At 42.7% G+C, this 27,312-nt stretch overlaps 3 protein-coding genes across 15 annotated transcripts in view; 1 reads left to right on the forward strand and 2 right to left on the reverse strand.

The window, feature by feature from the left end:
* SURF4 (surfeit 4) lies at positions 1-12,582 on the reverse strand. 2 transcript variants are annotated; one of them, XM_030507313.1, is made up of 6 exons: positions 12,332-12,582; positions 5,139-5,325; positions 3,890-3,966; positions 3,251-3,294; positions 2,117-2,303; positions 1-1,869 (listed from the first exon to the last, which is right to left on the reverse strand). In XM_030507313.1, exons 1-6 carry the CDS (start codon positions 12,377-12,379, stop codon positions 1,603-1,605), a joined length of 810 nt encoding a protein of 269 aa, XP_030363173.1. In that variant the 5' UTR covers positions 12,380-12,582; the 3' UTR covers positions 1-1,602. The 2 variants fall into 2 exon arrangements, with proteins under 2 accessions (XP_030363173.1, XP_030363174.1); XM_030507314.1 differs by having other exon boundaries at positions 5,139-5,447; positions 12,332-12,522.
* STKLD1 (serine/threonine kinase like domain containing 1) lies at positions 12,573-26,619 on the forward strand. 12 transcript variants are annotated; one of them, XR_003994510.1, is made up of 20 exons: positions 12,573-12,783; positions 13,108-13,203; positions 13,681-13,725; positions 15,028-15,102; positions 15,795-15,899; positions 16,105-16,175; positions 16,398-16,513; positions 17,001-17,113; positions 17,215-17,375; positions 17,821-17,951; positions 18,585-18,668; positions 19,855-19,971; positions 20,540-20,674; positions 21,567-21,695; positions 22,742-22,870; positions 23,773-23,901; positions 24,027-24,574; positions 24,890-24,969; positions 25,513-25,566; positions 26,330-26,619. XR_003994510.1 is itself a non-coding variant. In XM_030507301.1 (20 exons), exons 1-20 carry the CDS (start codon positions 12,769-12,771, stop codon positions 26,375-26,377), a joined length of 1,971 nt encoding a protein of 656 aa, XP_030363161.1. In that variant the 5' UTR covers positions 12,576-12,768; the 3' UTR covers positions 26,378-26,619. The 12 variants fall into 12 exon arrangements, 9 of the variants coding, with proteins under 9 accessions (XP_030363161.1, XP_030363166.1, XP_030363167.1 ...); XR_003994509.1 differs by lacking the exon at positions 25,513-25,566 and having other exon boundaries at positions 24,027-24,126; positions 24,437-24,574; XM_030507301.1 differs by having other exon boundaries at positions 12,576-12,783; positions 24,437-24,574.
* Positions 26,247-27,312, reverse strand: part of REXO4 (REX4 homolog, 3'-5' exonuclease) — a 5,433-nt gene continuing 4,367 nt past the window's right edge. Inside the window, exon 8 of the mRNA XM_030507312.1 lies at positions 26,247-27,030. Within this exon, the coding sequence (XP_030363172.1) occupies positions 26,929-27,030 (102 nt within the window). The 3' untranslated portion in view covers positions 26,247-26,928. The remainder of the gene's footprint in view (positions 27,031-27,312) is intronic.

The raw sequence follows: 27,312 nt of genomic DNA on the forward strand, positions 1-27,312 counted from the left end.
TCCTAAAAAGCAACCATTAAGCTGAACTGTCCAGGTTAGTGTCCTTACCAGGAGACCCTGGTAAATAGCTCCTGCTGGAGACATTCAGCTGAATTACTCCTTGAACAAACAGTTGAGCAGCTTTCTCAAGGGAGACAACAGTGCGTGGAATCAGTGTAACATTAGCAAGTTGGTAGGGCTCATGCTTTCTAGAATTCTTTCATGATCTAGTGAAACAGGCTTACCTAGCTGACTGGCAGAGGACAAAATGCCTCCTCTGAGCAGCACTAAGCATGTTCATGGCACAGAGGTTGTGGCACTGAAAGGTGGAAATGGGGTCTTCCCCCCACCATTACACTGAGGAGTTCCTCCCTCTGAACACACAAGTTACATCTCTGGCTGCTTATTCACTGCATGGATTTTGCACTTGCATTCTTCAGCTCTAACCCTTGGATCAGAACTGAGAACCAGGGCTCTGGCAGCACAGAACTGATGTGGGTGAGCCACCATGGGGCAGAGACGGGGCTGCCCTTGACTGGCCCCTCGCTGTCACGGGGACTGGCACAGCCGGGACCGACAGAAGTGAGCCCCAGAAGCAAACCCTACAGATGAGAAGATTGACTGCTCCCGTCTCGCCTGTACCGAGTGCAGGGAAAAGGGGAGTTCTGCAGTTCTCGAGACTCTTTCACCGATAACCTGCAATTCAGGTAAGAATTTGGGGCATACATGGATGGAAGCTGATTAATAGCAGAAAGGAGCTTCTGTTATGGAACCTGCAGCACAACTTGGCTCTCTTCTTGGGAATTCAGGAGGAAACGCGGGGGAAAGAATGCTGAATAAAGAGTTCTTTTGGCACAGAATTTTCACAGAATCTGACGTTCTGTCTCTTCAGGAGTACTTCACCCCCTGCTTCTTGAAATGTGATTAGCAAAACAGAACTCCTGATTAGCAATAAAGGATTATCCCTTGTTCCACTTGAGAGGGGAACTGGGACATGTTAGAAGAACGCCTCCCTTTTCTTACCTAGAGGGCGTACAACTACTTTCAGGGTTTTCTTTTTACCTTCTATTTGGGAGCAGGAAATACTTCCCCTGTTAAACAAAATAGAATTACAGGCCTCTGAGCAGCAGAATAACAGCGATTTTTCTTGATGCTGCTTTCCATGTTGATAAGAAATGCTATGATCAGCAAGGGAACTCCTCGTGCACAAGACAGTTTTAATGAGGGTGAGAAATGGGAGCCACTTTTTTAGTTATAGCTAGAACCCAACAGCACACAATGATACAGCTGTATCTGCTCACAGTACTTCAAATTTGAAAACATTGCTGACATTAAAGACAGCAACTACTGTTTCTACTGCAACTCACTGAAGCATCAGCAAAATGCAGGTTCCTTGGGTTAGTTCCAAATCTAGGAAGTTAGAATAAGCCTAGGCAACTTTTCTTGAAGAAATAGGACTTTGTCTATTACATTACAGGTGCCACTGTAAATCAAATTCAGAACATCTGTGCCTTTAATAGGAAGGGGGCATGTACGTGTAAAATGCTGGCAGTTTTTGTTGAATCCATAAAGAATCAGTTCTGGACTTAATATGTTATGTCCCAAGAAGCGTTGCTATTCCTGTTACCACTCTTTTTTCTTCTCATCCATGGAGACTCCGCCAGGACCCAGTGCAACCACAAGGAGGAGCCCTCCAATTACAGACATGGTCTGGAAGAAATCGTATTTGAGGAAGTCGTGCATGGGCTTGTAGGCTGGGACGGTCCAGAAGGCATTGAAGTAGATATTGATGCCAAACAGCCAGATGACTAGCGTCAAGGCAGCCAGCTTAGTCTTGAAGCCAATTGCCACCAAGATAATCAGGGCTGTGCCCACAATGTTCTGCAGAATCTGCAAATAAAAAACCCCACAAGCTTACATATGGCTCTTAAATAGATACACAAACATCAGAACAGAGCACAGACAAGTTCAATAGAACAGGTTGTCATGGCACAGATGATCTAGTAACTTTTTCTACATATTAATTCTACTAAAAAATACACTTAAATGATAAGATCTGAGCAGGTCCTGCAGCTGATCAGGGAGTTGGTACTATATTCTAGTTCCTTAACTCATACTTTCATACTCAGATACTTACAGAAAAGAAGTTCATATCAAAATGTAGCAGTGTCATGAACATGAGGACCAGCAGCACACGGCCCCCCAGCTGCATGTACTGCTTTGGGGAGCTTTCCCACATGGTGGGGACACCAGCAAACATGCTTTTCCCCTCTGAGCGTGACTCGGCCAAAAGCAGCAGCAAACCTCCCCCAAGGGCCAGGTTCCTGCAGGAAGACAGGGAAAAAAACCAAAGGCAGTTTACTACACTTTGCACTGCTCTACTGATTTTAAGTTTTACCGACAATTTAAACTCTGTAAGAATCTGCACGCTGGGGAGGAGTGACCTACTCCTCCCCATGCACTGTGTGTCTGCATCAGGCTTCACAGCTGACACAGCAGCATTGGGCTCAAGGATTTCCCCAAACCTGTGCAGACACGTACAGCCTGCCAGGGAAGTCCAGCACCCTCAGCTCGCGCACAGTTCCTTAGCATCTGTCATAGCACAGATTTAGTCGCATTGAAGTTATTCTGTACCTCAGGTTTAACCACACATGCCAAAGCAGTTCAGAGGTTGCTTTGAGAAAACAGAATAGCAGTACTGCTAAAAGTTACACATTTACAGGGTTGTAGTAAGCCCAGAGTACAGTTCTTGTGCTGCCCCCTACCCCCCCCCCAAAGGAGAGAGGTGAAAAGGTAACAGCCAGCCATTAGTCAGGATTTGGCAAGAAAGCTCATGTTTAAGAACCCTGTCTTGTACTTCAAGAAGGTGTTAGAGATTTAAAATCCCAGAAACCATTCTAGTATCTATACGCTTTAGCTATCCCAGAAAATGGCTTCACTCATGCATAAGCACAGTTGCTATTTTAGCCATTTAGGAAATAATAGCAGCTCACTGATCCAGTCTAGACAGTGGCTTGTGAGTGCTCAGCAAGGTTAGTAGCAGAAGCACTTAGATCCTAGAGGGCTAGGATTAGTCTTTTGCCTTCTACAATACTGGTCTATGGCTTAACAGAGACTCTACTGATGTTTTAAGTGCTGACATTTCTTGTTTAATGTAAATGCATTATTTGTAAATACTTCTAGTGTATTTCTAGTACAGAGATCATTTCCTCTGTCAGTGACAGACAACAGTTTTGGTTCTGTTCTGACAAACTCTAGGAAGTAGGCATACCTCATCAAGAACTTCAGGTCCCATAGAATGCTGTATGCAATAGTCTAGGCAAAGAAAAAAATAAACCAAGCAGGTTAAAACACCGTATAAACTGCACTGACATTCTGAATTTATGTTACAGCCTCAAGCCTGTGCTATCCATAGCAGAAGTCAGTTACAAGTATGTCATACTGAAGGAAACAAGGTAGGTTACATCAGTGTGGTCCAGCCAACCAGTGTAAAACAGGGAACAGAAGCCAGGATTGACTTGTGCTGTAGACCCCCCCCAATCCCCCCAAATTCATTGGTTTTGAACAGGAAGGATGCTACTAGCTAGGATCTTTTATAACAGCTGTGTGCTGAAGCAACTGCAAGTTCCACATTTGGCACTTTACTGACAAACAGGTAAAGTGCAAGTTACTTCTGCTAAATTGGTCAAGTACTGAATCAATGTCTCCAGCTAACTGAATTACAGCTCAGGATCTATTGGGCACATCAGAAGCAGCAAAATAGTGCAGTGCCATTGAGGACTGGCACTAGGCCAGGGTGGAGAAGAATTCCAGGGCTGCAAGTTGTATTTCACTATGTTGGTGGTACGGGGGCTAAGTGAGAAGATTTGAAAGATACGATTTAGAACGGCTGAAGACTCAAGCCTCCTACCTGTAACGCTATAATTCCGAACAGTCCAAAGCAGGCATATTGCACAAAGTTCCTACTCAGCACCAGGATGCAGCCGCCTGAGTTGGAGAAATTGAACACAGTTACATTTCTGGCTTGCACAGGAAAAGATGCTGCAGGAATGCTAACTTATTCTGAACTGAGCAGACACTGGTTTCTTTCCACTGTGCCACAAAGAACATCAGGCGGGAAATTTTACTGGCACAAATCAGTGTGAGAACCTGGAAGTCAGTGCATTTTAAAGTGTATTCTAATTCCAGAAATATCTTTTATTTTACAAAGGGTAAGCACATGCTGAATGCAGCCCCCAACACAGCACTGTACAGCAGCCACCAGTGTTGAAGCATTACAAGTTAACAAGGAACTCAATTATGGGTTTCTTTTTTTATTTTTTTGGTGAAAGAGAGAAGCGTTAGGGCAAACATGCTGTACTCCTTTTCCTCTAAAGCTTTTGGTTTATGGCCTTCCTCAAGTCTTCATCACAAAGCACTGACAACCTTTGCTACTTTGACATGAGGACTGGTAACTGCATTCAATTAAGCTGATTTGTTACACAAAAATATGAGGTAAAAAAAAAAAGTAATTTAAACCCAGACACAAGACAAGGAATTGGCAGAGCAATCAAGGGACACAATATGAACAGCAAAGAATTTGACTTCTCTCCATTTCTGATACTCTAGGCCCACCAGCACCACTCACAGAAGCTCTGCTTTTGGGCTTATTTTTATTCCTGGGCTTTGAAAAATCTCCAATGCAAGCCCCTCTCAGGCCTAAGTACATCACCTGCAGGACAAGGCTGCCATTGAGATTAATACTCCTACAGGCAGGACACCAGGAAAGTCTTAACACTGCCCTGTTTAAGAAACAAGAGTATTTCATTTAGAGAATTCGGGGGGTGTGTGCGTGTGTGTGTGTGTGTGTGTGTGTGTGTGTTTAGAGAGGCATGTACAGAATTGAAAACAGATTGTCCTACTGGATTCTTGGCATCTCTGACTCAGAGGTAGTGTGCCAGAAGAAATTCTCCAAGATCACTTCCAGGAAAGGCTGAAGCAGGCCAATTGAGTTCTTTTCATTCAGCCCATGTCGTACTATCAGTTCTAAGCTTTCAGTGGCTATCAAGAAGTCAGTGAGGCATCCTGTGCTTACATTATTCACAGTGCTTACACAAGCCAGGGTGGCAGACACACTGGAGTGCTCTGGCATCCACCTTAACAGCCTTAGAGCCACTTACTTAGCTGTCCAAAGAGATTTATGAACACAAAGATGGAAGCCAGGAAATAGCCACAGTTCCATGTGCCATCAATGTAATCCCTCTGTTCGCTCCACTGGAACCACATGCGGATGCCATCCTCCAGGAAGGTGCTGATCAGGCACAGGCGGGCCACGTGGGGCAGGTACTGCTTCGTCACCCTCAGGAACTGCACGGGCAGACAGCATCATTAGCAGGGGAGCAAGGCAAGGTGATACTCAAGCCATAACAGATCCATGCACTCTGCAGACTCTGAGGTCGGCAGTTCTCTTGCACACACGTCATCAACATCTGGAAAGAAACACATACTTGGGACTTGGATTTAATGAAATTCTTCTCCACTCCAGGTTGAGAACAGTTGGGAGCAGCAGGGGGAAACCTGTTGTCACATGCCACCCCAAGAGCATTTCGGACAAAAACCTGGAGAAAACCAGAATCCAGCAACACCTTCCTACATAAGTGGAACTGTGTTTGATGAAGCTCTTACTAGCTGAAGGCTGACCTTGGTTTTAGTTTCTGTCTCAGGGTTTCCTGTTACAGCTCAGCTGTCAGCCAGCCAGGAGCTGAAAGGACAATCCTACATGCTCAGGCACTCAACACCCTGTAACAAACCGACTCAGGGAGTCAGGCGGACAGAAGACTCATTCTGTACAAATTAAAAAACATTAATAAGCTTTCTTCCAAGCCAGTTCTTCCCAACAGCTCAGAAAAGCAACAGTGCAAAGCATGTACACTTGTGTAGCAGCAGCAATCACATCAGTGTGGCCATTGCATGAAACTGCACCCTCTATCCTCGAAGTATACACAGTTTCTACTTCCATTAAGAAATAGCACTCGGATTTGCATTGTCACTCGGTGCAAGCCAGCACCCGGCTGGCCTCTTCCACGCACAGGTTCAGCTTAGCCACATCTCTCGGAGGACACAACTGGAGCCCGTGTATGCTCCTGTCTGAGCAAATGCCATCTAGCAAGAGACAAATGTAAATTTAACCTAAAACTAACTACAAGATTAAACAGCAGGTTTTTGCTTTCAGATGACAGGAGCAGTTTGGGCAGGTTAATACTTGTGAAAGTGAATGCCCATGCCAGGAGGCTTCATGCAGAACTAGCTGCCAGACTCCACAGGGATCCCTGCATTAGAACTAGGAGGAGCTGCTGTTTAACAAAACCCCACTATCCCATACAAAGTTCCATGTGTTGTAAGGCACATTGATTCATGTTGTTTATGCAGTACCGGAATACTTCGAGCATGAAAGGGGGTGGGGGAACCCATGTGTGTATGTGCCTTCTATGATTCTATGACAGTATTGAACTGTGCTATAAAAAATGGACTGAGAAGGCACACAAGCCTTTTCTTTTGTAATTCAGTATCTCCACTGACCTCAGGTTAGACTGTACAGCTGATTGGTTTCTTCCTGGGCAGCATCTTTACAGCTCTGGCAGCACTGCATGCTTTCAGTATATATGGGAGCGTGAAGCAAGAAGACTGAAGCCATAAAGTTTATCCTTGCCAAAGTAACAAGTAATTACTAAAGGCTGCTCTAAAGCTTATGCAAATGTCAAGCTTTGCCTACTGTATAACTGAAAACTATCACAAGAAAAGAACCCCAGCAATCACACTTAATAGTTAATTAAACAGTGACTATGGGAACACACTACAGCAGTTGTACTGCATGCAGTCAGAGTCTAAGGGTCAAGAGTCAAGTCAATCGAGTACATTTTAAGTGCAGCTGTACTCTGATTCAGGGGTGCCACTTCAGGCTTTTTTAAGCCATGTCAACAGTTGGATGAATGAGTCAGAAGAAAATTTGTGATCTTTGTCACTACATGAGACACACAGCTTGGTTTACAGCTTTCGTCTCTCCTGGATTTCACTGTGCGTTTGGGCAAACTTGCTATGGAATACTAAGGGCAAAGTTATTTTGGAACTAGTAGAAACCCAGAAGCGGTTCGTGCAGTAGCTCTGCTGTGTCAAGATACAGAACAAGCAACTCTGGTCTAGGAAAAAAAAAAAATTAATGAAAGTGGGAGGCATCTGTAAGGAAAAGGAAGAAACCTGCTGCGGAGAGGCAGAACAAAGCAGAAACCTTAGAAAGGATCAGGCCTCATCTTTGTTCTTTTGAAATGGGTCATGTAAGCTGATCTCATCTTCCCCTTTCCTGAAAGGGCAACTGCCAACAGTCCAGGTGAAGGAACCAAGAAGGCATTTAACATTTACCTGTTCTCCTGGTGTAAAGGAGCAACCTTATCATCACTGGACACCCATAACCCATGTAGCTGCATTTACTTAGCTACGCACAAGTTGATGCCCCAGTACACAGCAAGCCTGAAGTAAATAAGCTTCAGAAACAGACCGTATGAACAAAAATCAAGACCAAAAGAACAACTAGCCATGGAGATCCAGAGAGAAAGGAAAAGCACAGTGATGTGATAACTACAGGAAGAGAACATACACACCAAGTGATTCTGCAATTAGAGGCTTTGGGTATAAATCACCCAAGTAATTTAACTAAGGACAGGATAACTTCTAAGAAACAACAGATCTCCAGAAGTGGGACTGAACTAATAGTACCAGACACCCTGTTTTTTTGCTCTGCACATCACTGTGGCTCAAATGCTGACGCCTAGACCACTTCCTACTTCCTTTACAATTCACACAGATAAAAGCAGCACATACAGGAAACTTGGTAACTGCAGTTGATAAACATATCCAACTAAGATGTGGGACTGGAAACATGCACACCACTAAGCACAATACTTGCAAACCAAAGCAAAACTGTTGAGATTGATGGAGGTTGCGGTGCTAAACTCATGACACCAAGTAACGGGATAGCTTATTCCACTGTGGGTTTTGCATCACCTGTTCTTAGCACATACTGCCTCCTTCCAAGAGGCAATACAACTTGAGAAGAGACAACAAAATGCTGGAGTAAAACTATTTTGAAGAACAGCTGGTTCTGTATTGGCAGCCAAGTCACTAGCATACACCAGAGGGGCTCTGTGTTGCCACTTTCCCCTCTAACAGCATCAGAGGGGCAGAGAGAGAGTTCAATGTTCCTCTCAGCTTAACAAGCAGAGATGCACAAGAGGATCCAGGATCTTTCAAAAGGAGGCTTGAAATACTCAAACCCATGACAAGGCCCCCCTGCTCAAAGAGAGGTAATAAAGTCATTCTGTTTTGACTCTTTATGATGCTTTCTAAACTATATTCTACCTCTAGCAGTGTCAAATTTGTTAAAACTCTAGTCCGTGCTGTTCAAAGTGCATATACCATAGCATAACTACAGGTATTTTAAGACCAATACATAGCCAGGAGGAAGGAATTTTTTATGTCACCTAGGTGACATTCTGTCCAAACAGGTAAGCCTTTTCTGTGTGTGTACACGTGTGTGTTCTTGCATCAGGGAAGCACTGATCATGGTGATGAGCAGAGCAGCCTGCTGATGTACCCAGAAAGCCCTCGTGTGCTGAACAGCATTAGTAGCTTAGAGCTTCCCATAAACGCGTATTCCAAATGTCTAAATTGTATTCATTTAAGGGTTTCCTTTATTCCAGGAGGAGAGAGACCTCCCGCAGCCTGTGATCTTTCATGGAATAGGATTGCTCAGTCCTCTGGCAGAGAAAAAAGAATAAATCACTTCTTTCACCAACCTGCGTATATCCACTGAAAGAGCTCCCACCTAAACACCACAAGGACAACAGCACTGACCACACTGAGCTGATCAGTGTCTGTGAGCTCCTTGGGAAAGCTGGGAACAGAGGCTTTCCTACTTATTCCAAAAGGCAGGAATGGAGCTGTGACACACTAGAACATTGCCAGCAATCTTAAATCAAATTTTTAATTGAAGGAAGATTTCTTGTAATAATGCTTTTCGCTTCTAGAATGTGCCTTATACCAATTCCATTTTTCAAAAAGCCATTTAGTAATCAAATCTTAACATGGGATTTTTTCGTATATTGCAATTTGTTATCATTCTTCACAGGGAGATTATTTTCCAGCCTAACCAGAACAGGGTACGTGGCTTATAATGCTAAAGGATTGACGGACTGACATCACTAAGTTACAGAGAACATTTCCAAATTCATTTTTTAATATAAACCACAAAAAAGTTCAGACTAACAATTAAATGTTTTATTCTCCCTTCCGTTTTCTGCAAAATAGGATACAGAGATGTTGGCATCAGCTGAACAACATGCATCAGCATTTATTTTGGAAAACTAAATGAAACCCCCAGAGTCTGGGTGTCCCTTGCAGCCCTTTCACTGCAGCACAATGACTCAATAGTCTCCTTGCACTTCTGTCCATAATTTTTTTAGAACAGCAGAAATACCAGCACCCACATTCCTAAAGATTAGCACAGACACTAGAAAAGTTCCTGAGATCTGCTCCCTCTTACGAGGTTTACAGGGAAGAGACAACCAGCTCTCGAACCCTAAACAATTAGCACAGGCCCCAGATAGAGTTATTTTTCAGGACAATAATGCCAGCAGTACATGGCAACTGCACTGAAGTGCTTAGCATGTAATATTTTAAACAAGAATCACTAAAGAAGGGCTTATTAAATAAATAATTGAAATACTCAGAAGTTAAGACTGGGCTGGTGTTGCAGTGCTTAAAAAGAAACCAGCCCATGAAGCCTGTAGTTGGGCATCATTTTGAACCAAGATCATGATTTCCTTGCGCTGTGGGTCACCCAGATTTTAAGAGCCCTTAATAGCTTTTCCCACCCTCTCCAGTATCTAACAAGTTGCCTTCCCCAAATTCAACAGGCCCAGCCCCAAGCAGCCGTTTCCTCTGCTGCAGGCCTTGGAAACCACCAACAGCTCAGAGCACAGCTCACCACCCATACTGTGCACCTGCAGGCTACGAACACATGCCACAGCCAAGCTAAACTCACAGCTAGTTCTCATCACAAGTGATCCCACCACCAGCACTGGTGCTCACTTGACCTAAACAATGATACAATCGAACCAACAAAAAAAATAAACTCTTTTCCCCCCCCCGCCAGTTCAGCTCTCCAGGCCAGTGACAGAAAAGTGCTGGTGTGAGAGGGAAGGGGCCCACAGCCATGGGAGAAGCAGGACAGCGCCTTTCCCTGACAGCTAGCTGTCAGAAAAGCTTAGCTGCCTTGTAAGACCATGTCTTCACTGCACTAGTTCACCCTTGGATTACTTGTTACTGCTGAGTATCTTGGCATCTAGGGCATAATTTGCTAATTCAAATAGAAATTACAGTATCTGAGAAAAGTTAAGCTTTAGTGTTTCAATTTAAGGAATGGATTATTATTGCCTTTGTAAGTGACATTCAGGACTTACTGATAAACCATGCAAGTAGCTGTAACATTTTACCACAGGGCTTTTATGCTACAGAATTTAAGACTCGTTATTCTTGACCACTAGTACAGGGAGTGGAGAAATCCAGGATACACTGAGAATGCATTCAGCTCCCAGAACAGACACTGTCCAGCTCTACCACCTCCGCCTCCATCAAGAGGAGTTTCAACACAATTTCAGTCCAAATCAGTCCAAATGTTCCAAGTATTTATTCTTTTTTAAATCCAATATGAACTAACAGTTTCATAATGCCAAGTATTAACTTTGCAATATATACCAAAGGTTATCATTTAGTAAATCACTCCTACACTGGTGAGATATTGAGTTTTAGCAGCATACACATACAGAAAGTGCACGATTGAGCTGCTAGGCAGCTATTTGGAGGCAGAATTATCAAAGGGACTAGTTACTTGGAAAGCGTAAAAATTATTTTGTAATCTGATGGGTAAGTGTAGGCAAACACTCTAAATTCTGCAGCTAAAGACTCATCTTTATATAGGATGTGGCCAAGCACAAATAAAGTTGTGCCATTTAAAACTCATTTCAGGAGGAAGCAAACTGCATTTTAGCTGGACAAAAGAGCTTTCAGTAGTATGAATAAAGGGGTGTTAAGGACATCTAGAAATAGTCACACAGGAATAAATAGAGAGGAGTTATAAAAAGGTCAGGACAAGTGCCGTAAATTTTGGCAAGTAATTTGAACACTATAGTGATAGTTTACTTTCTTCTCTAAAAGGAGTGAGAGGAGAAGGTAAACAGAGGATGACCAAGACGATCCAAACACCCTTTAAAATGGATGCTCCATGCACTATAAGAAGTTCTGTCTCTGAAACTTCCATCTGGGGGTGGGGAGGAAGCACAGAACAGGTTTTCCCAGTGAAACTCGGTTAAAGACACAGAGGCAGCACAGCCCCCTCAGAGATGTGACATGTTATCTCGCACCACACAACTTCAATAGCCAGAGTTGCAGAACCAGGCAGAATCAGGTTTTCCAGAGAACCTGTTAAATATGATAAGATGCTGCCTTTTATTTTCAATTACACGAATCACAACAACAGTGAAGATCTTTCTATAACCATCACCAGCCAATCAACTACTTATGCTCAAAATGTTTCTGCTCTTACACATAAGAGATTACAAAATTCTATTTAACAGAAAAATCTGTAAGAACCTTCACTGAAATAGACGTAAAGAGGATTACAAGACAACATCAAGTGGCTTGCTCTCCTTTCACCCCTTTTACTCCTTTTATCCAAGCACAGCACTGTAGTGCTAGCAAGCCCCTTCCAGGGTGGGTTTTCAGGTATCAGTCGGGGCTTAGATTTTCGCTTTCCTGTCCCCATCACTTCACCCCTATTTCCCGCACCTCTTTAAGCCCTATCTGCCAGCCTGGACGGCCTGCAGGAAGACGAGAGCGGCTCGGACCCTGCTCTCCTTCCACTCCCAGGAAGAAGCCCAGCTCCCAAGGAGAACTTGTCTGCTTCGCCGTACATAGGCTGAGGAGCGGCCGCAGAGCTCGCATGAAGGCAGGGGGCCGCCACTCCCACAGGGAGCCAGCCGCCGGGCCTGCACCGGCCACCCCCTCTCCGGCGGGAAGCCGGGCCCCAGCCCTCCCTCGAGGGCGACGCGGCCGGGGGAGCCCGCACCCCCACCAGAGGAGCAGGCCCCAAGGTGGCGACCCCGCTCCCGCACGCTGCCATCCCGGCTGCTCTACCGCGGCCCCGCTGAGCCCCCAGGCCCGCAGCCTACCCCCCCCCCAACAGCCAGCCCCAGCGCCCGAGGAAGCGGCCCAGCACACAAAGGCCGCCCGGCCGGAGGAGGGAAGGCGGGCGGGGACGCACCTGGTCCGCGAAGTCCTCAGCGGTGCTCATGATGTCGTTCTGGCCCATGGCGGCGGGGGTGCTGCGGCTGCTGCGCGCCTCGGCCCGGCTCTGAGGGACGGCGGCGGGCGGAGCGTGGCGGGGGAGCGCCGGGCCGGGCCCGCACCGATCACTGCGCTGCCACGTAGGCCAGCCCTTAAAGGCGCCGCGCGGGCGGCGGCGCCGGCGCACGCGGGGAGGGGCGGGGCCCCGGGAGGGCGGGGCGACCCCGTCCCTCCGCGCCGCGCGTTAAAGGGGCAGCCCCGCGCGGGGCAGCGGCGCTGGGGGTGCGCGGTCGTGGGGGCCGTTGTGGCGGTGATTTGTTGGCCCCCAGGTGCCGCTGCGGGAAGGGGGCAGCGCGCCCCGCCCGGGGGTTCCCCCCCACACCAGCAGCCTGCTCTGCCTCCCCTTGTCCTGCCATGGAGAACTATGAGGTGCTGCCTGCGGGACCAGGCCTCGCCCGGCAGGAAGGGGGCGGTCGCAACCTTGCTGGGAATGGTGTGGGGCCCCGGGGAGGACGTGGCCCTGGAGAGCGGTCTGTGGCCTAGGGGCGGTAGCGTGGGTACCCCGGGCTGTTTGCCCCGCAGAGGTGAAGGGGAAGCCTCCTGAGGGGGGGGTGGAGGTGCGGGTGCCACGCACCCTGCCACGGTGATGCGTGGAGGGTGCCCGCAGGGAAAGCGGCTTGAAGGGGCTTTCTGCCTTGGTTGCTCTACTACTTGTAACTGAGTAAGTGCGTGAGTGTTTCCTGTGCTCTGCAGGTGCTGGAGCAGCTCCAGCCTGGGGCACTGGGCACGATGCTGGTAGCTGAATGGAAAACAGAAAAAGGTGTGGAGAAGAAATATGTAATAAAGCAGGTGAGAAGCTGGTCGCTAGGAAAACAAAGAGTCCATTGGCACATTTGCCATCTCTGTGGCTCCTTTGATGGTAACAGACACATACAGGTAGCTTGGCCACTAGGTAAGAGTAAGCTTACATCTTGCTGTGCTTCTGTTTTGGAAATTGACTGATTCAGATCAGTTTACTAGAATGTTGAAGTTAGAAGTGGGAAAGGGGAGCAGCCTAGTTAGGTCCATCTGGTGTGTTTTCACATTGGCTTACTCCATGTTAGGCAGTGCAAGAAAGGACCAGCTAAAACCGTTGCGGACCTGTTTGAAACTGTTTCTGGCCATCTCCCAAAAAGACTGCTCTAAACATTACAGACTGGAGCTATCATTGAAAATTTATGCCAATTCATACAAAACTTGCAGTTCTAGTATTCTTGGCAAGATTGCTCAGGCTTAAAGTTTGCATGTCTATAATATAATCTCATCCTTGTCTTTTGTTTGTTGCAGGTGCAGTGCATTAAAGAAAAGCAAGCAAATGATGCCTTGAAGGAGGTATCAGTGCAGTTTTTCTTTAGTACTTTATTGCAAAGACCAAAGTCATTAATAATAAACAAAGTCTTTTATCTGTAAGGATTAACTAAGTAAATAGTCAAGATGTAAATCAGGTAGGACTAACTGAGGGGTGTTCTCCCTGCCCTCTGCTTGGGCTTAGGCCAGGATTTTGTATTAATTGCTCTTCTGTTTGCATACGTAGATTCCAGTGGACAGCTGTTCTCAGAGGATAGTCCTTTTTCAAAGTTTGCGTTTGTTTTGTGCTGAAGACAAAGAGCAAAGCTCATTGTTTTGGCCTTTAAGTTGAAGGAGAATCTTGGTCTATTTATAGTTTTACTAATAGCTCAATTTCTAGTTAACATATTTCATGATACGTTCTTTTCTCAGAGTTGGATGTTTTTTGATGTGAATGATTTGACTGATTTTCTTCTTTTGTTATACTTTTTTTTTAAACTTGTTTCAATGCCTTGAATAAGAAGCAACACCAGAAATACTATTAAAATACTGAAATTTGTTTCAATAAAACTTGTGCAGTAGCAGATGACAGGTTAGTCTCACAATATCCAGCATGCATGACATCTGCAGATATAAATGAGTGAGAACACACATCTGTACAGATGCTTCATCCTCCTCAAGGGGTGACCTCTTTATGTGCCAAGGCTTTACTGATAGCTTGGTCCAATTTTTCTGCTGATGTATGTATCTATTGAAATAAACGCAGTTATGCCAGCTGGGAGCATGGCTCTTAGAGTTCTTCTGTTGTGTCTGCACAGCCACAAACACAGCTATAGGAGAGTAAGGTGAATTCTTCTGAACTTTCACATCATCAGCAGGCTTGCTGAAGTAATTGGTAATTGTTAGAATCCTTAGATTGAAAACAGCTTCGAGGAGGTACGCATCTCACCAGTGTCAATATTGCATAGGAGTTACTAGAAATAATGGCTATGTTAGAAGAATCATCTTGACTTTCATATTCTAAGATGTGTTTTCAGGTTTGGATATTAGGAACTGAAGAAGGGGGGTGGTTCACATATCATCTCCCTCAGGATCAGTTTATATTCTTGAATCTTACAAGGCTGTTGCAGCATTATATTGAGTAGAATCTTAGTGAAGTATTTTCCTTAAGTTGACACTGGCGAATGCAAACAGATAACAGAGCTTGCACACTGAAAGAATTTGAGCAGGCATGCGACACGAACAAGTTGGGAACTGACTTAGGATATTATTTAAGGACCCGTTAACGGGAAGGACTGTGTAGCTATCGAAAGCTCTCTGTTTGGTTTTTTTTTTTATTCTGTGCAGGCAATGGATTTGCTAAAACTTCATCACTCGAACATCTGTACTTACAAGGAATCATTTGTGACTTGGGATAATAAGGTGAGAATGAAGAAGGGTTGGTTACACTGGAACACAGGGTTAACATTGTAGGCATGTCAGCATTTTTGCAAGTTTAAATCTGGGGTTGTTGGTGTGAGATGCTAAAAATAAAAAAAAAAAAAAAAAGAGGTGGTTTGATCTGAAATGAGCCTGCTTTAACTCCTGAATAGACATGCTGAGAAGCTCTGCAGATACATGGATTGGAGTCACCCGCATGCAGTACTGCACGCTGCCCCAGTTTCTGATATGAACCAGTGTGCAGTACTGATTTTCATGCATGCGTGAAAACCCTTTTATAGGAGACTGTGGGAAGCTGAAAGCCCTGCCTCGTTTATTTGCAGAATTTATTCAGTGCTCAGGCAAACTTTGTGTTGATTTTACGGATGTGTGTTTGACTTGAATTGTTCCACATGGCTTCAGATAAGATGCTTGATGATTTTTTAAAAAAAAAAAAAAAGCTAATAAACAAAACCCAAAACATCCCCAAAAACCCCAAACAACAACAAACATGGTGTATTTTTAATAAAAGAGTAAATATTGTCTCCTCTGTGAGAGATTACTTGTCTTAGAACACCTTGGTATTGGTGAACAGCACACCCACCAGTTTGGGCAAGTGCTTGGTTTTATTTATCTTACCGGATATGGGATTCCATGCAAACAATGGGACAAAATTGGTGTGATGTTTTTTACAGGTGTCATGTCTGTTCCTTTGTCTGGTAATGCAGCACTCGGGCCAAGGAGATCTTTCATCTGTCATCAAGGAAAAAAGGCAGAAGTCAGAAAAAATAACAGACATGGTAAAAAGTACAGAAAAGGCATCTGGTTGAAGTGACAGAGCTTCACTGCTTTTATATTTCTTCCTCTTTGTTCCCTCTTTCTCAAAGTTCTGCCTAAAACCTTCAAAGCACAGTGTTTTGCTGAAGGGTGCTTTGGAAGCTGTCTTCCAAAAGGTATCTGAAGTTATTCTGCTTGTTATGCTTTCATGTATATTCCCCTCAATAGGTGATTCTGAAGTTCCTGGGACAGATGGTGGATGCTTTGTTTTATATACACAAACAAAATATTTTCCACAGGTGAGTAGAAATCTTGTTCTGTGTCTGACAGGTCACTGTTCTTTGCAGTGACTGTTGGTTCAGCATAGCTGCTCAGAGGCAGTGATTTTACTATTCCAAAAGGGGGAGTAGGAGCTAGAAATTCTGGACTTCATATCCAGATGTGTAAAGATACTGGGAACATGTAGTTATGTATCACTAGACTCCAATTTCACAGGTTGACAGAAAATCTTTGTGTTGCAGAAATCTCAAGCCATCAAACATACTTGTGACTGGCGAAGCATCCTTCATGCTTAGCGACTTCAGTACAGAAACACTTATGACAGATGAGATGAAATGGAAAATAAGAGTGGAAGAAAGTAGTTATTTGTTTTACTGTTTTTACTTTAAAAGATTTGGTTATAGTGGATATTCTTAGCCCTCAGAATAACCAGCCAAAGAGGAAGAACTAATCTTCCCTCCTCCTTTTCTGCATTACGCTATTTGTCTTCTAAAGTGTGAATAGGATATTCATAGGCAGTTGCCTACAGCAGTGTGTTCGCAATTGAAAGCTATAGGTATGTCTGAGTCTCAGACCTCTGCAACAGATACAGTTTGAATCCTTTTTAGCTTGATACATATGCAGTAACATCTTAGAAAATTGCTCATTAGTTACAGTGTGTTTTAGTCTCTTGGGACATGTCACCAGTAAAAAGTGTCTAATCTCTGCAGAATATACCTGCAGAGTATATTCTGCAGGTTTTATTTTTTGACATAAAACAATTGCGTGCAGTTCATGCATGTGCTAACAGAAACTGTATATAGTACAATGTTAGCAACATTACTGCATGACTTGTGTTTCAACAGATAGCAAGTCTTGGATGGCTCCAGAAACATTTGATTCTATTTTTACTGAGAAATCTGACGTCTGGTCTCTAGGTTGTATTCTACTTGACATGATGACCTGCTTCGTTCTGAATGTATGTAATAGTGCTTCATTATAGATTAAAAATGTCATGGACCTACTAGGATGTCTGTAAACAAGTGTGTGAAAGCCCTTCTGAAACCACACTTCTCACAGGGAGAAGAGATAACTTCTCTACTGCAGGATATTAGACAGGATACCAGCTGTCTTGAGGGAGTTCAGACACTAATGCAGAATGGAGATAACAGCTCTTTGACTTTATTTCCAGTTTTATTTATGATGCTACAGATTCAGCCCAGCATGAGGCCCACAGCAGAGTGAGTTCTGGATTCTTGTCTTTTATTGGGTTTATTTTTTTCTTGGTCCTAAGCCTCACCTACCTTCACAAAGATGGGAATGTTAGCTGCTCTTTGAAAGAGCTCGAGTCAAGGTTGCTGGATCATAGTGCCATGACAAATTGGGGTATTGGAAAAGTCAGTGACTTGGTGTTTGTTCAGAAGTGGGCATTCTGATAGAGTTACTTCATAAAATCATGTTGTATACAGTTTTACAAGCCATTAACTTGAAGCCTAAGCATGGCTTGCTCAGTGTAAACTCTTTCTTTAGCTGTTTTGAAGTAAATTGTTTAAGTTCTGTCAAAAATAATCTGGTCTTGAGAGAAATATTAGCTTTTTATATCAAAATGAAATAAAGCCTACGGATTTTCTTTGTAACTCACCATTTCTAACTTATTGGTACTGCTTTTGTCTCTTGTAATTCTAGAGATCTGACTGATGTTCCATTTATTAGGGACTACCTGATTGTTGCTGGTGCGCCTTCAGTAAAACTGAAAACGTCTTTGCCTCCCAAAATAATAGATGTGCTCCTTGAGGGAGGAATTGAAAATGTCCTAGGTAATAAGGAAAATGAAATTAATAGTGATTTTCACAGGAAATAAACCCATGTGTTTCCCAGTAAGCATGTATTTTATTTGAAAATTAATTATTGGACATTAATTTTACTTGAAATAAAGTGGGATGCTATTTGGAGGAAGGATTTTACACAGCCTTTATGTAAGCTTGTAAGATTACCAGCTATACTTACTGCACCAGTAAATGGGGTCAGATCATTCCTCAGAAAACTGGGGAGGCCCACTTACTTTGTCTACATTCTAACAATGTTTGCCAAATTATGCCAGCAAAGGATCTGCTCCATTAATTCTTTCTAAATAAGGAAGCTATTTTCTTAATCTGAAAAGGCTATCTGAATAATGCATTTAGATCCCCTATTCCTGCACTCATTTAATATTTTAACAGATCCCCAAAGTATATAATGCCAAATTCACAGATTAGGCAGGTGAATCGTAACACTTTGCAGTATTTAAATGTTTGGTGAATTAGGGGAAAAGCTTTTCTTTTTTTCAACAACCACAAATTACATTATTTTCATTTATATGAATTCGCATCTTGAACAAAATAGAGAAAATTTGGGTGCTTTTTCTAAGTGTTTGTATCTAATGGTTAAAAGAATTTTCTTGGTTTATGTAGAAATCATGCAGGCTTTCTGGCATATAGAATTAGTACAGGTGAAAGCCATTCAGCACCTCGCCAGCTTCGTAAGAGAGAAAAGTGGTAAGCCACTATTTTATTAATGAACTTGTTTTGTAACTGCTTCTGGTGCACAGGAGAGGTTCTTTACCGGGTGAGAAAAGTAGGCACTGAAAAAAGCCTTAGTGATATTTTAATTGGCAACTCATTGAATTGGCAAACTGACATTTAAGGAAGGGAATTCATATCAGTGCTGGGCAACTTGAGGGTAATGCCTGGGGCTAAAAGACTGATGGAGCCAAAGGAAGCTACACGTGTCTAATTCCTGTGTGTCTAGTAAAGCTGTGTGAGGGAAGACTGTACTTTCTCCTGGCATCTGCACATTTTTCAGATTAATCTTTCAGATCAAGGCTGGTATTTTCAAAGCACCATGTTAACTCAGTCATTAAATGTGCTGTCATTTGATAGCATTTCAATGCTAGCATTAGCTTATCAGGTTTAAACAGAGGTGTTCATATCTGTGATCGATAAGGAAAAACAGTGATTTGCTTTTTTCTTTAGTTACCCATGTCATTCAACTCTGTTACTGAAGGAATCTTTACTCAGTAATACAGCAGGGTTTGGTTATAAATAACCAAACAAATGGATCTTTGTGATTCTCATTCAATCCTATTGGCAGCGATACAAGGCTGTGCACACATCTGATTGGCTTGTTTGTCACTTCTGCTCTGTGGCTTGCCATGACTGCTCACATCTTTGAAGGTGCTCAAAATGTATTCCTGAAAAACATCCAGTTTTAATTCAACACTTTATCGTATCTTTGTGGATACACTGAATAGCTGTATTAGCTATTCCAGAAGTTCAGTGTCTTCCCAGAACTAGGAGACCTAGGGAAATACTTTTCGCCACAGATTCTGAAAAGCATGGGTTTGGGCTCATGCACAGTGTTCTACCCCACAACTTGCTGCATGACCAGTGAACCATGCCAGTGTGACTTATGAGGAGCATGCTGGCCGCACTTAGTTTACATAGCCTTGCAGCTGTCACTGTTAAAGAGGCATTTCCCATAGAGGCTACAGAATTCACTCTGTATCGTTCCACCTGTACTAGCATTTTCTTCTCTCTGATTCAAGAATATTCTTCTGCCATATCACATTGCCCATAGGGACTTAAATTTACTTGAAACTGGAACTCTTGTGTTTTGGAGTATAGATACCCACTGAGCGTTTGAAGCTGTGAAATTGACTGTTGTCTCAACTCTTCCCCGCAGCCTTTCCCTATCTGCTAATGGTCACAGAATTGATCACTTCTGCCATGAAGACTCATGTAGATTCTCTGAAGTTACAAGTAGATGGTTGCAGTTTATTGCTTGAAATTCTTAATCCAGGTACAGTTATAAGACTTCCAACTTATGCCGAGTAATACAGCCTATATCTTGTAAAGTTAGATGTAGCAGATAAGGTTTGAAATGGGTTCAGTAATGATTTTAGGGGATAAATTAAAAGTAATAGAGAAATTTAATCAGCTGTAAGATTGTGGATTCTCATGGGCTTGATTCAGGACTGGCATGTTCAGGACATGATTCAGGACTGTTAATGTTAATTTTAAGTACAGGTTACCGATCTTAGGCTACCAAGTTTCTTTTAATGTTATGTAGAGTATTACTAGAGTGTGTAAATAAGAGAGTCTCAATGTTCTGGTATTTGAATTTCAAACCGTAAAAGTGTGTTTCAGTTGTTTGTGTGGTCCCTGCTGTCACTCTCTTGGCAATTTACCTGAATAATACCTGGTAATGATACAAGCTTGAAAATAGTAAGAAACGTGTTTCAGAAAAAGAAAAATTTAAGTTAACTTTGGGGTATGTTATGTTAAGAAATGCCATTAACTGAATATTTTACTTGCACTGACAGCAGGGAGTTCAGACTTTGTTCTGTACAAATGTCTACTTTTGACAGCTCTAGAGCAGGATGTGGTGATGGCCCTGGATAAGAATATGATCAGCTCTCTGTTAGACACAGCGAGAAAACACTTTGAAACTGAAGAGTTAATTTCATTGATCTACACATTAGTGATGATGCTTTCAGCCAGCGGTGGGTGACCTGGTTCATTTCTGGGGAACGTTCTTGTGTTTCTGCTTTTGTAATCTAATATATAATACAGAACTTGTGACTTCACTGAGAGATATGGATGTCTGTAGGTATTGGTTTGATAGTGGTAATATTGGTAAGATAACACTCTAGAAAGTATAAAATACACTGCTGAGGCTTCAGGTACTTACAGGATCACTCTAATAAATGCAATTCTGTATTTCATCTTGTTTTGGAAAAAAGTACAAACTGTGCATATAGTAGTGCTTGGGAGAATGGGGACATAGAACCTGGATTGTATTTTTGGCTGTGCCATGGTGAATTGAAACCCTTCTACCTAATTGTTTCTTATTTTTCTCCTGAGATTTTAATTGCTAAATACTTACAGTATTTTTTACCTGTCTTCAGTGTCAGTTCAACAGTCATCAGAAGACTGCTTTTCTAAATGCTTACAGAAGACTTTAGCAGCAAGAGGTTAATCTTAAAGAAAAAAAAAAAAAGTACAGTGTCATGTACAAGTAAACTTGTCTAAGACCAAACTACTTTTAGAGTGTTCCCTAATTCTAAAGCTGAGGTAACTTGAATCACTAAATTGCAGACACTTGAAAAATAGCAATTTATACCCTCCAAGTCCTTTTCTGCTCTGTAAATTTCAGATCTCTAAGGACAAAAAATGGCCAAACATCCATTTGAAAGGGTCACTTGTGCTGAGCACTGTGCTTAAGTGCATCTTGTTAAAGACTTTGGTCTGTTCTCTTGCTTTTGTCTGGTTGGTGGTAGCATGTTGCTGGTTTGTTATCACTGTTTAAATACAGCGAGTGCTCTCTGTTGTGAGGACAGTGAGTGGGACAAAAATAACCAGATTCTATAGAATTTATTTTCCTGTGTTTTTCAGAAGTCGTTGCAGAGAATCTGTGGGAACTTGGAATAATTCCAGACCTTCTGTCAATTTTAAGAAATTTTCTTCATAATGAAAGTATCTGCCTCCCTTGCTGTGGGGTTCTCTGGAGCTTGGCTGTGAGTGGTGAGTAGAACACAGCAAGTGTTGTGCCTAGACTGACTGAAAGGCAGCAGCTATCGTACCTGAATTCAAACATTCCTGTTGCTGGGACTGGATCTTATTCCTTTCTCCCATTCTGGAGAGATGTCTCCTCAGCGCTACTAGAATAACTTCAAGTGATCCAGAGTTAAATGAGAGAAAATTAAATACTAATTCAGACTTTTTAGCAAGCTTTCTTGTGACAAGGTGTCAAAGTCAATTTTTTTACTGTTTGGGCCAAGATACAGCTTATGAACAGGGTGTTGGAAATGAAAGGGTACACACAATTTTGCTCTGTGCAGTGCAAACAGCGTATCAGATCAGCTATCAGAATAGCATTTGGAGTTAATAACATATTGCTTTGCATCACACTTACCTTGGCAGCACTGGGCTAAATCTTGAGTTGGACATCTGCTAGAGACTTGCTTTTCCAAAAGAAATGTGGTTAGCAAGGTGGTGATGTACTCCTCCCATTGCCTCAGAACTAAACCAGCATCACCCCACAGAGTTGTAGAGCCACAAGTCATTGCTTGAACTGACCCTTTCTTATGAGACCACACTGGGAGTTTTTTAGGGGATTTGTTTCTGTGACATGTTCTTGTGTAGGTGTGTGGTGTTCTACTCATCCAGGAAGGCTGAAAGCACAGGATTCCCTCAGTGCAACAAACCACCCATTTGGTATATGTGACTAGCCAAATATCCATCCTGCAGACAATATTCTGTCAGAAAGATGGCTATTTTTTGAGTTTTGTTGCTGTGATCCCCCCATAGAATTTAAATGGCAAAGAAAACTAGTTGCTGGAGAAGTTCAGCTTTCTGCGATAAACTCTTTATTAGTCCTCTAAAATTTGATTTGGTTTTATACATCTTTATATGCTTTCCCTCTGCTGTTGTCCATCCTAAGATAATGTCACATTACTGTATGCCATCACCCATTAAGGTTTTACTGATATAGTTTGACATGCAATGTGCATATGATATTAGTTTATTAAAAAATGCTGATGCTTTTCCTTTTTGTTCTGGTAATTCAGAGACTAATGTAGACCAAGCATTGCTGGCAAGTGCTGTCCCTGTTGTCTTTGAGGTCCTTCAAGAGCACCTCCAGAATGGAGCCGTTGCAGAGTCTGCTTGCTCAGCTCTATGGGCATTGTCACTCCAAGGTGTGTTTTCACAGTGTCCTTGCCCCTGGCAAAGGCTGGTGTGCTAAACGTGCCTGTCTGTCAGTGGTGATCTTTGAAATACAGGCTGCTTGGCCTTAGCAGCCTCTGCAGGTGGCAGCAGAGTTACGAACTTGCATAGTCTCTTAACCAGTCTTCCCTGCACTCACTCTCTGACACTCCCTAATGAAGTTATTTTTGATGAGCTGTAGCAATTATGTACCTGATGCTGCTAGTGGTTACTGTAATGATGGGCGGCTACAACATCCCACGTTGTGCAGAGCGCTCTCTGGCTTATCTCTTAAGACCAAGGATCCCATTTGTGTTACGCCTTTGATGGCAGCGTTAGTGTTGTGCAGCATGGGCTGGGAGGCTTCTTTTTATGCCGTTTGCTTTGTAAATTTGGAATAATGTTTCAGATTAAAAAAATAAAATGCATCTTTCACGATCATGTGCACTAAGGAATGCATCCTTCAGCGCTACTGTCTTATTTCTTCCTCATGCAGAATATTGCCATATGTTTACCTACTGCCCTGTGCTTATGGCATTGTTCCACGAGGAAGAGCCAAGTAAAACACCCTAAGCAATCTTATTTCTGGTACCCACCAGCAGAACAGGATGACCGTTCAGGACTCTCCATTCCTTTTGGCTTGGAGAATGAAAGGGGATCTTGACATAGATGATATATCAGAAGTTTCTCCTAGACCCCTGAATCAACTCATGGAAAGACCACATTGGGCCTTTTTTTACTGCAATACAGGCTTTCAAACGTTTTCTTTGTAACTTTTATTGCATATTAAAAAATCGCTTCAGAAACAGGAGGCAGAAGTTGAAATGCTGATCAGTGTAAAGGCTTTTGAGCCTATTGAAGTTTTGGGGGTTTGTGTGTTTGTCTTTTTTCTAAGGTTGCTTAACTGAAAATGAATATGAGCCCACAACAGCACTTCTGCTGGATGCGCTCAGGATGAACCCAGGAAGACCAGTGCTGGTGAAGAATGCCTGCCTGGCACTAGCAAGCCTTCTAAGGCTATCTGGTAGCGTTCAGCTATTCTTTTATTAATTGCACATCAGCTCAGAAGTGGATGTTTCTGTATAGATCAAGAGTTCATGGTGGGATTGGGACTGACAGCTGCTCTCCTGAGTTAATCTTTTCTTGCAGGGCTGGAAGAGGAAATAGTGAAACTGGAGGTGTGAATTTTTTTCTTCCCATGGACCCAGCATGCGTGTATGAGAAGTATTGGATCAGCACAAGCTGATCTGTTAGTAACTTCAGAGTGTTTTGTTGCTTATGATGGAATTGCTTCAACTGCGTAAAAGGCTAGAGCTGAATGAATATGAAAACAGTAAATGTTAAAATACCACTTTGCCATTGCATGATGGTGTCAGCTGCCTAAGTGGTCTGCTACTTGTTGCCCAGATACGCTTCAGAATAGCTTTTAGGAAGACTGAAAATAAAGGGCATGACTTTCTGGAAAAATATCACATGTGCTAGCTGGAGCAGGAGACTGGAAAGCAGGTAATGCAGCCTGCAGCTACCGAGTAGCCCAGCAGTGTTTGTCTCCCTTTCAGAAACAGCAGCTTTGAGACTTACAATGGATTCAAAAGGCAGTGGAATAAACCTGATCAAAGATGCCTACTGCCTTCACTTCGATGATCCAGAAGTGGTGGAAAATATCTGTATGCTGATTAACGAGATGGTTCAGTATGGTGAGATGGGGTGGTGTTTGTCGTGTCTCTTCCCGTCCCCTGCCCCCAAAAGATAGTAAAAAACTGAAGCAGCAGCTGCTGAGGGATGTCTTTATTGCTCATGGGAAAGACTTGCTCTGTATCTGAGAGGATGAGTTGGAACTGGGAGTTCATCCCCTTTGTTCTTGAGTAATAAATGCCACTCTGATGTAACGTTGCAACTTCTCTCACCTCCCCTGTGTACATCTGTCCTCTCTCTGCTGTCCTTTAACTCCTGCTGAAACTATTGGCAGTTGTGCTAGCAACCATAAATGACCCTGTTCATCTACATTACAGATGATGTTGTGCTGGATATGCTGTCCCAGAAAATGGAGGAACTGCTGTTTGAAATAAAATGCCGGTTTCCATCTAGCATGGTATGTAGAAGTCATGGAGATGGAGTGCATGCTTAGTATGTTATTTCTGGTTATTGATTTTATAGTTTTTAAGTAGCTGGAATTACATAGTGCAGAATTTTAGAGTTAGGTGTAATGGGGTGAAGGGTGCATTTGTATATCTACTGAAAACAAGTAGTTGGAGGTTTTCTTTATGTCACACTTGCCACACTGCATTGATTTACTACACTCTTCATACTAAACCAGGGAAGTTTACAGGAATAAAATGTAAGTATATTACCACCAATTACTTTTATTTTGCAAGTAGCATCCTTAAAAACAAACCAACCCCCAACATACCAAACCAAACCCTTGTGACCATTTGCCTGAAGATTTAACTTACTTTTTTCAGTATGACTACTTGCTGAAATGTAGTGTAACTGTTGAAACTGCATGTTGTGATTTAACCCCAGCCCGCAACTAAGTACCACACAGCTGCTGCCCCCTGGATGGGATGGGAGATGCTGTGGTATGGAATACCCCTTTGGCTAGTTCAGGTTGGGTGTCCTGTCTCTGCTCCCTCAGGGCTTGTGTCCCTCCTCACTGGCAGAGCATGAGACTGAAAAGCCCCTGATCAGGGTAAGTGCTACTTACCAAGAGCAACAACTTGACCATCAGTGTGTTATCAGCATCATTCTCAGACTAACATAGCACTGCACCAGATACTAGGAAGAAAATCAGCTCTATCCCAGCTGAAAGTAGAACACACCAGAAACAGCAAAGTTATTCAAGCTATTTAATGTTACACTAACACTTCCCTTGCAATGACTTGCTGTCAGGAAAGCAGTAATTGGAAGTTTGTTCATTGAGCCAGTGAAACTGGTTAGTCTTTTAGCTTTGCTCTTTTCAGTTATGCATTTAGCCTGCTTACATAAATTGCCACATAATACACACAAACCACTTCTCTACGGTCTCCTGCAGGCATTGTCTGCACCATTTGAATGAACACTGCAGCTATTAGTGCAGTGGAAAAAAAATCACAGCAGAAAGCAGGCTCCCTCTTCTGTTGTAAACCTCACTTGTCATTCCCTATGTCCCCTGGTGACAGTAAAGACGGAGAAGGCCAGAACACTCTTGTTCTGGCAGTACAGTGTGTGAGCTGCAACTGCTAAATCTCTGAAGCAGATTCCTTGTTACCTTCCAGTATCCATTTACATAATTTAAATCACAGCATTAGTCTTCACTCTGGTAATTACAGACGCTTTGGATTTTGTAGGATTGGACCCCACATGTTTAAAACACCAGCCACTTTAAAGACCTATGTTAGACACTGTTTTTATTAATGAATATAAAAATAAGTGAAGCAACAAGGTAATCTTGGACAACTCTCATTCCTCTCCAGGAGATAATGACCCTTGTGGATGCAACGCTTTTGAAACTGCAGAAGTAAAAGAAACTTCTGCCTAAGAACAAGACTTGTACTTCTTGAGCAGAGAGAAAAGCTCCACAAAGATTTTTAAAGATTTTTCTCAGGAGCAGGATTAATACTGGGCTATTAGTCATACATAAACAGTGTTACATCTTGTTGATTTAGGTACCACAGCTGTGAGACTAACAGCAATAATTAAGAATTCACCCTACTTTGTAGACTGTGAGGTATTTTAAATAAAGATGTTAGTCTTGGGAATTTCAGCAAAGCAATGACGGTTTCTTCTTTCATCTACTGTAATTTAAAAATACTTTTATTCAGAAATTTAACTGATGAAGTACTTCACAAATGCAGGTATTAGTTACAAATATTGTTGAAACACAGTGGTAGGCATCAGAAAGGGGGTGCCAGCAGTATTCTTGGGTGGCAGCATTAACATACCAGGTTAGGAAGTACTGTCTCTTGATTTTTTTGAAGTTGCTGCTGTCAGTTTTGAGTTATTTCTAAATTTGCCCTGGAAAGTGACATGAAACCAGCAAATGCTGCAGATAAAAACACAGGGGTAGAATCATTCAAGTTTTACAGTTTTTGTTGTTAGATTTGTTCTTAACAGCAGCTTCCCATTTCTTTTTCTCTAAGGTGTACAGCCTCATTGCTGCTTGTGCATCCTGAACCTAAAAGGGAACAGAACAAACAGGAGGCTTAATAAAACATAGCTGACATGCGTTAAGAACATTATTATTAATAAGCAGCTAAATCTTTCATCATTTTAATGCATCCTTTCAATTAACAGTTCATAACTGTTTTCTAGCTTTAGGTTCTGTGACTGGTGGAAGGGGATGAATGTGTATTCAGTATGCATGGCCCAACACAAGGCTATGTGTGTCTGGCCACGATCTGGAAAGCCATAATGAAAAAATACTCTTGATATAGTATCTTGGAGACACCATCATTAT

This window comes from Strigops habroptila, chromosome 15, assembly GCF_004027225.2.
Source record: "Strigops habroptila isolate Jane chromosome 15, bStrHab1.2.pri, whole genome shotgun sequence".
Taxonomy (NCBI): Eukaryota; Metazoa; Chordata; class Aves; order Psittaciformes; family Psittacidae; genus Strigops; species Strigops habroptila.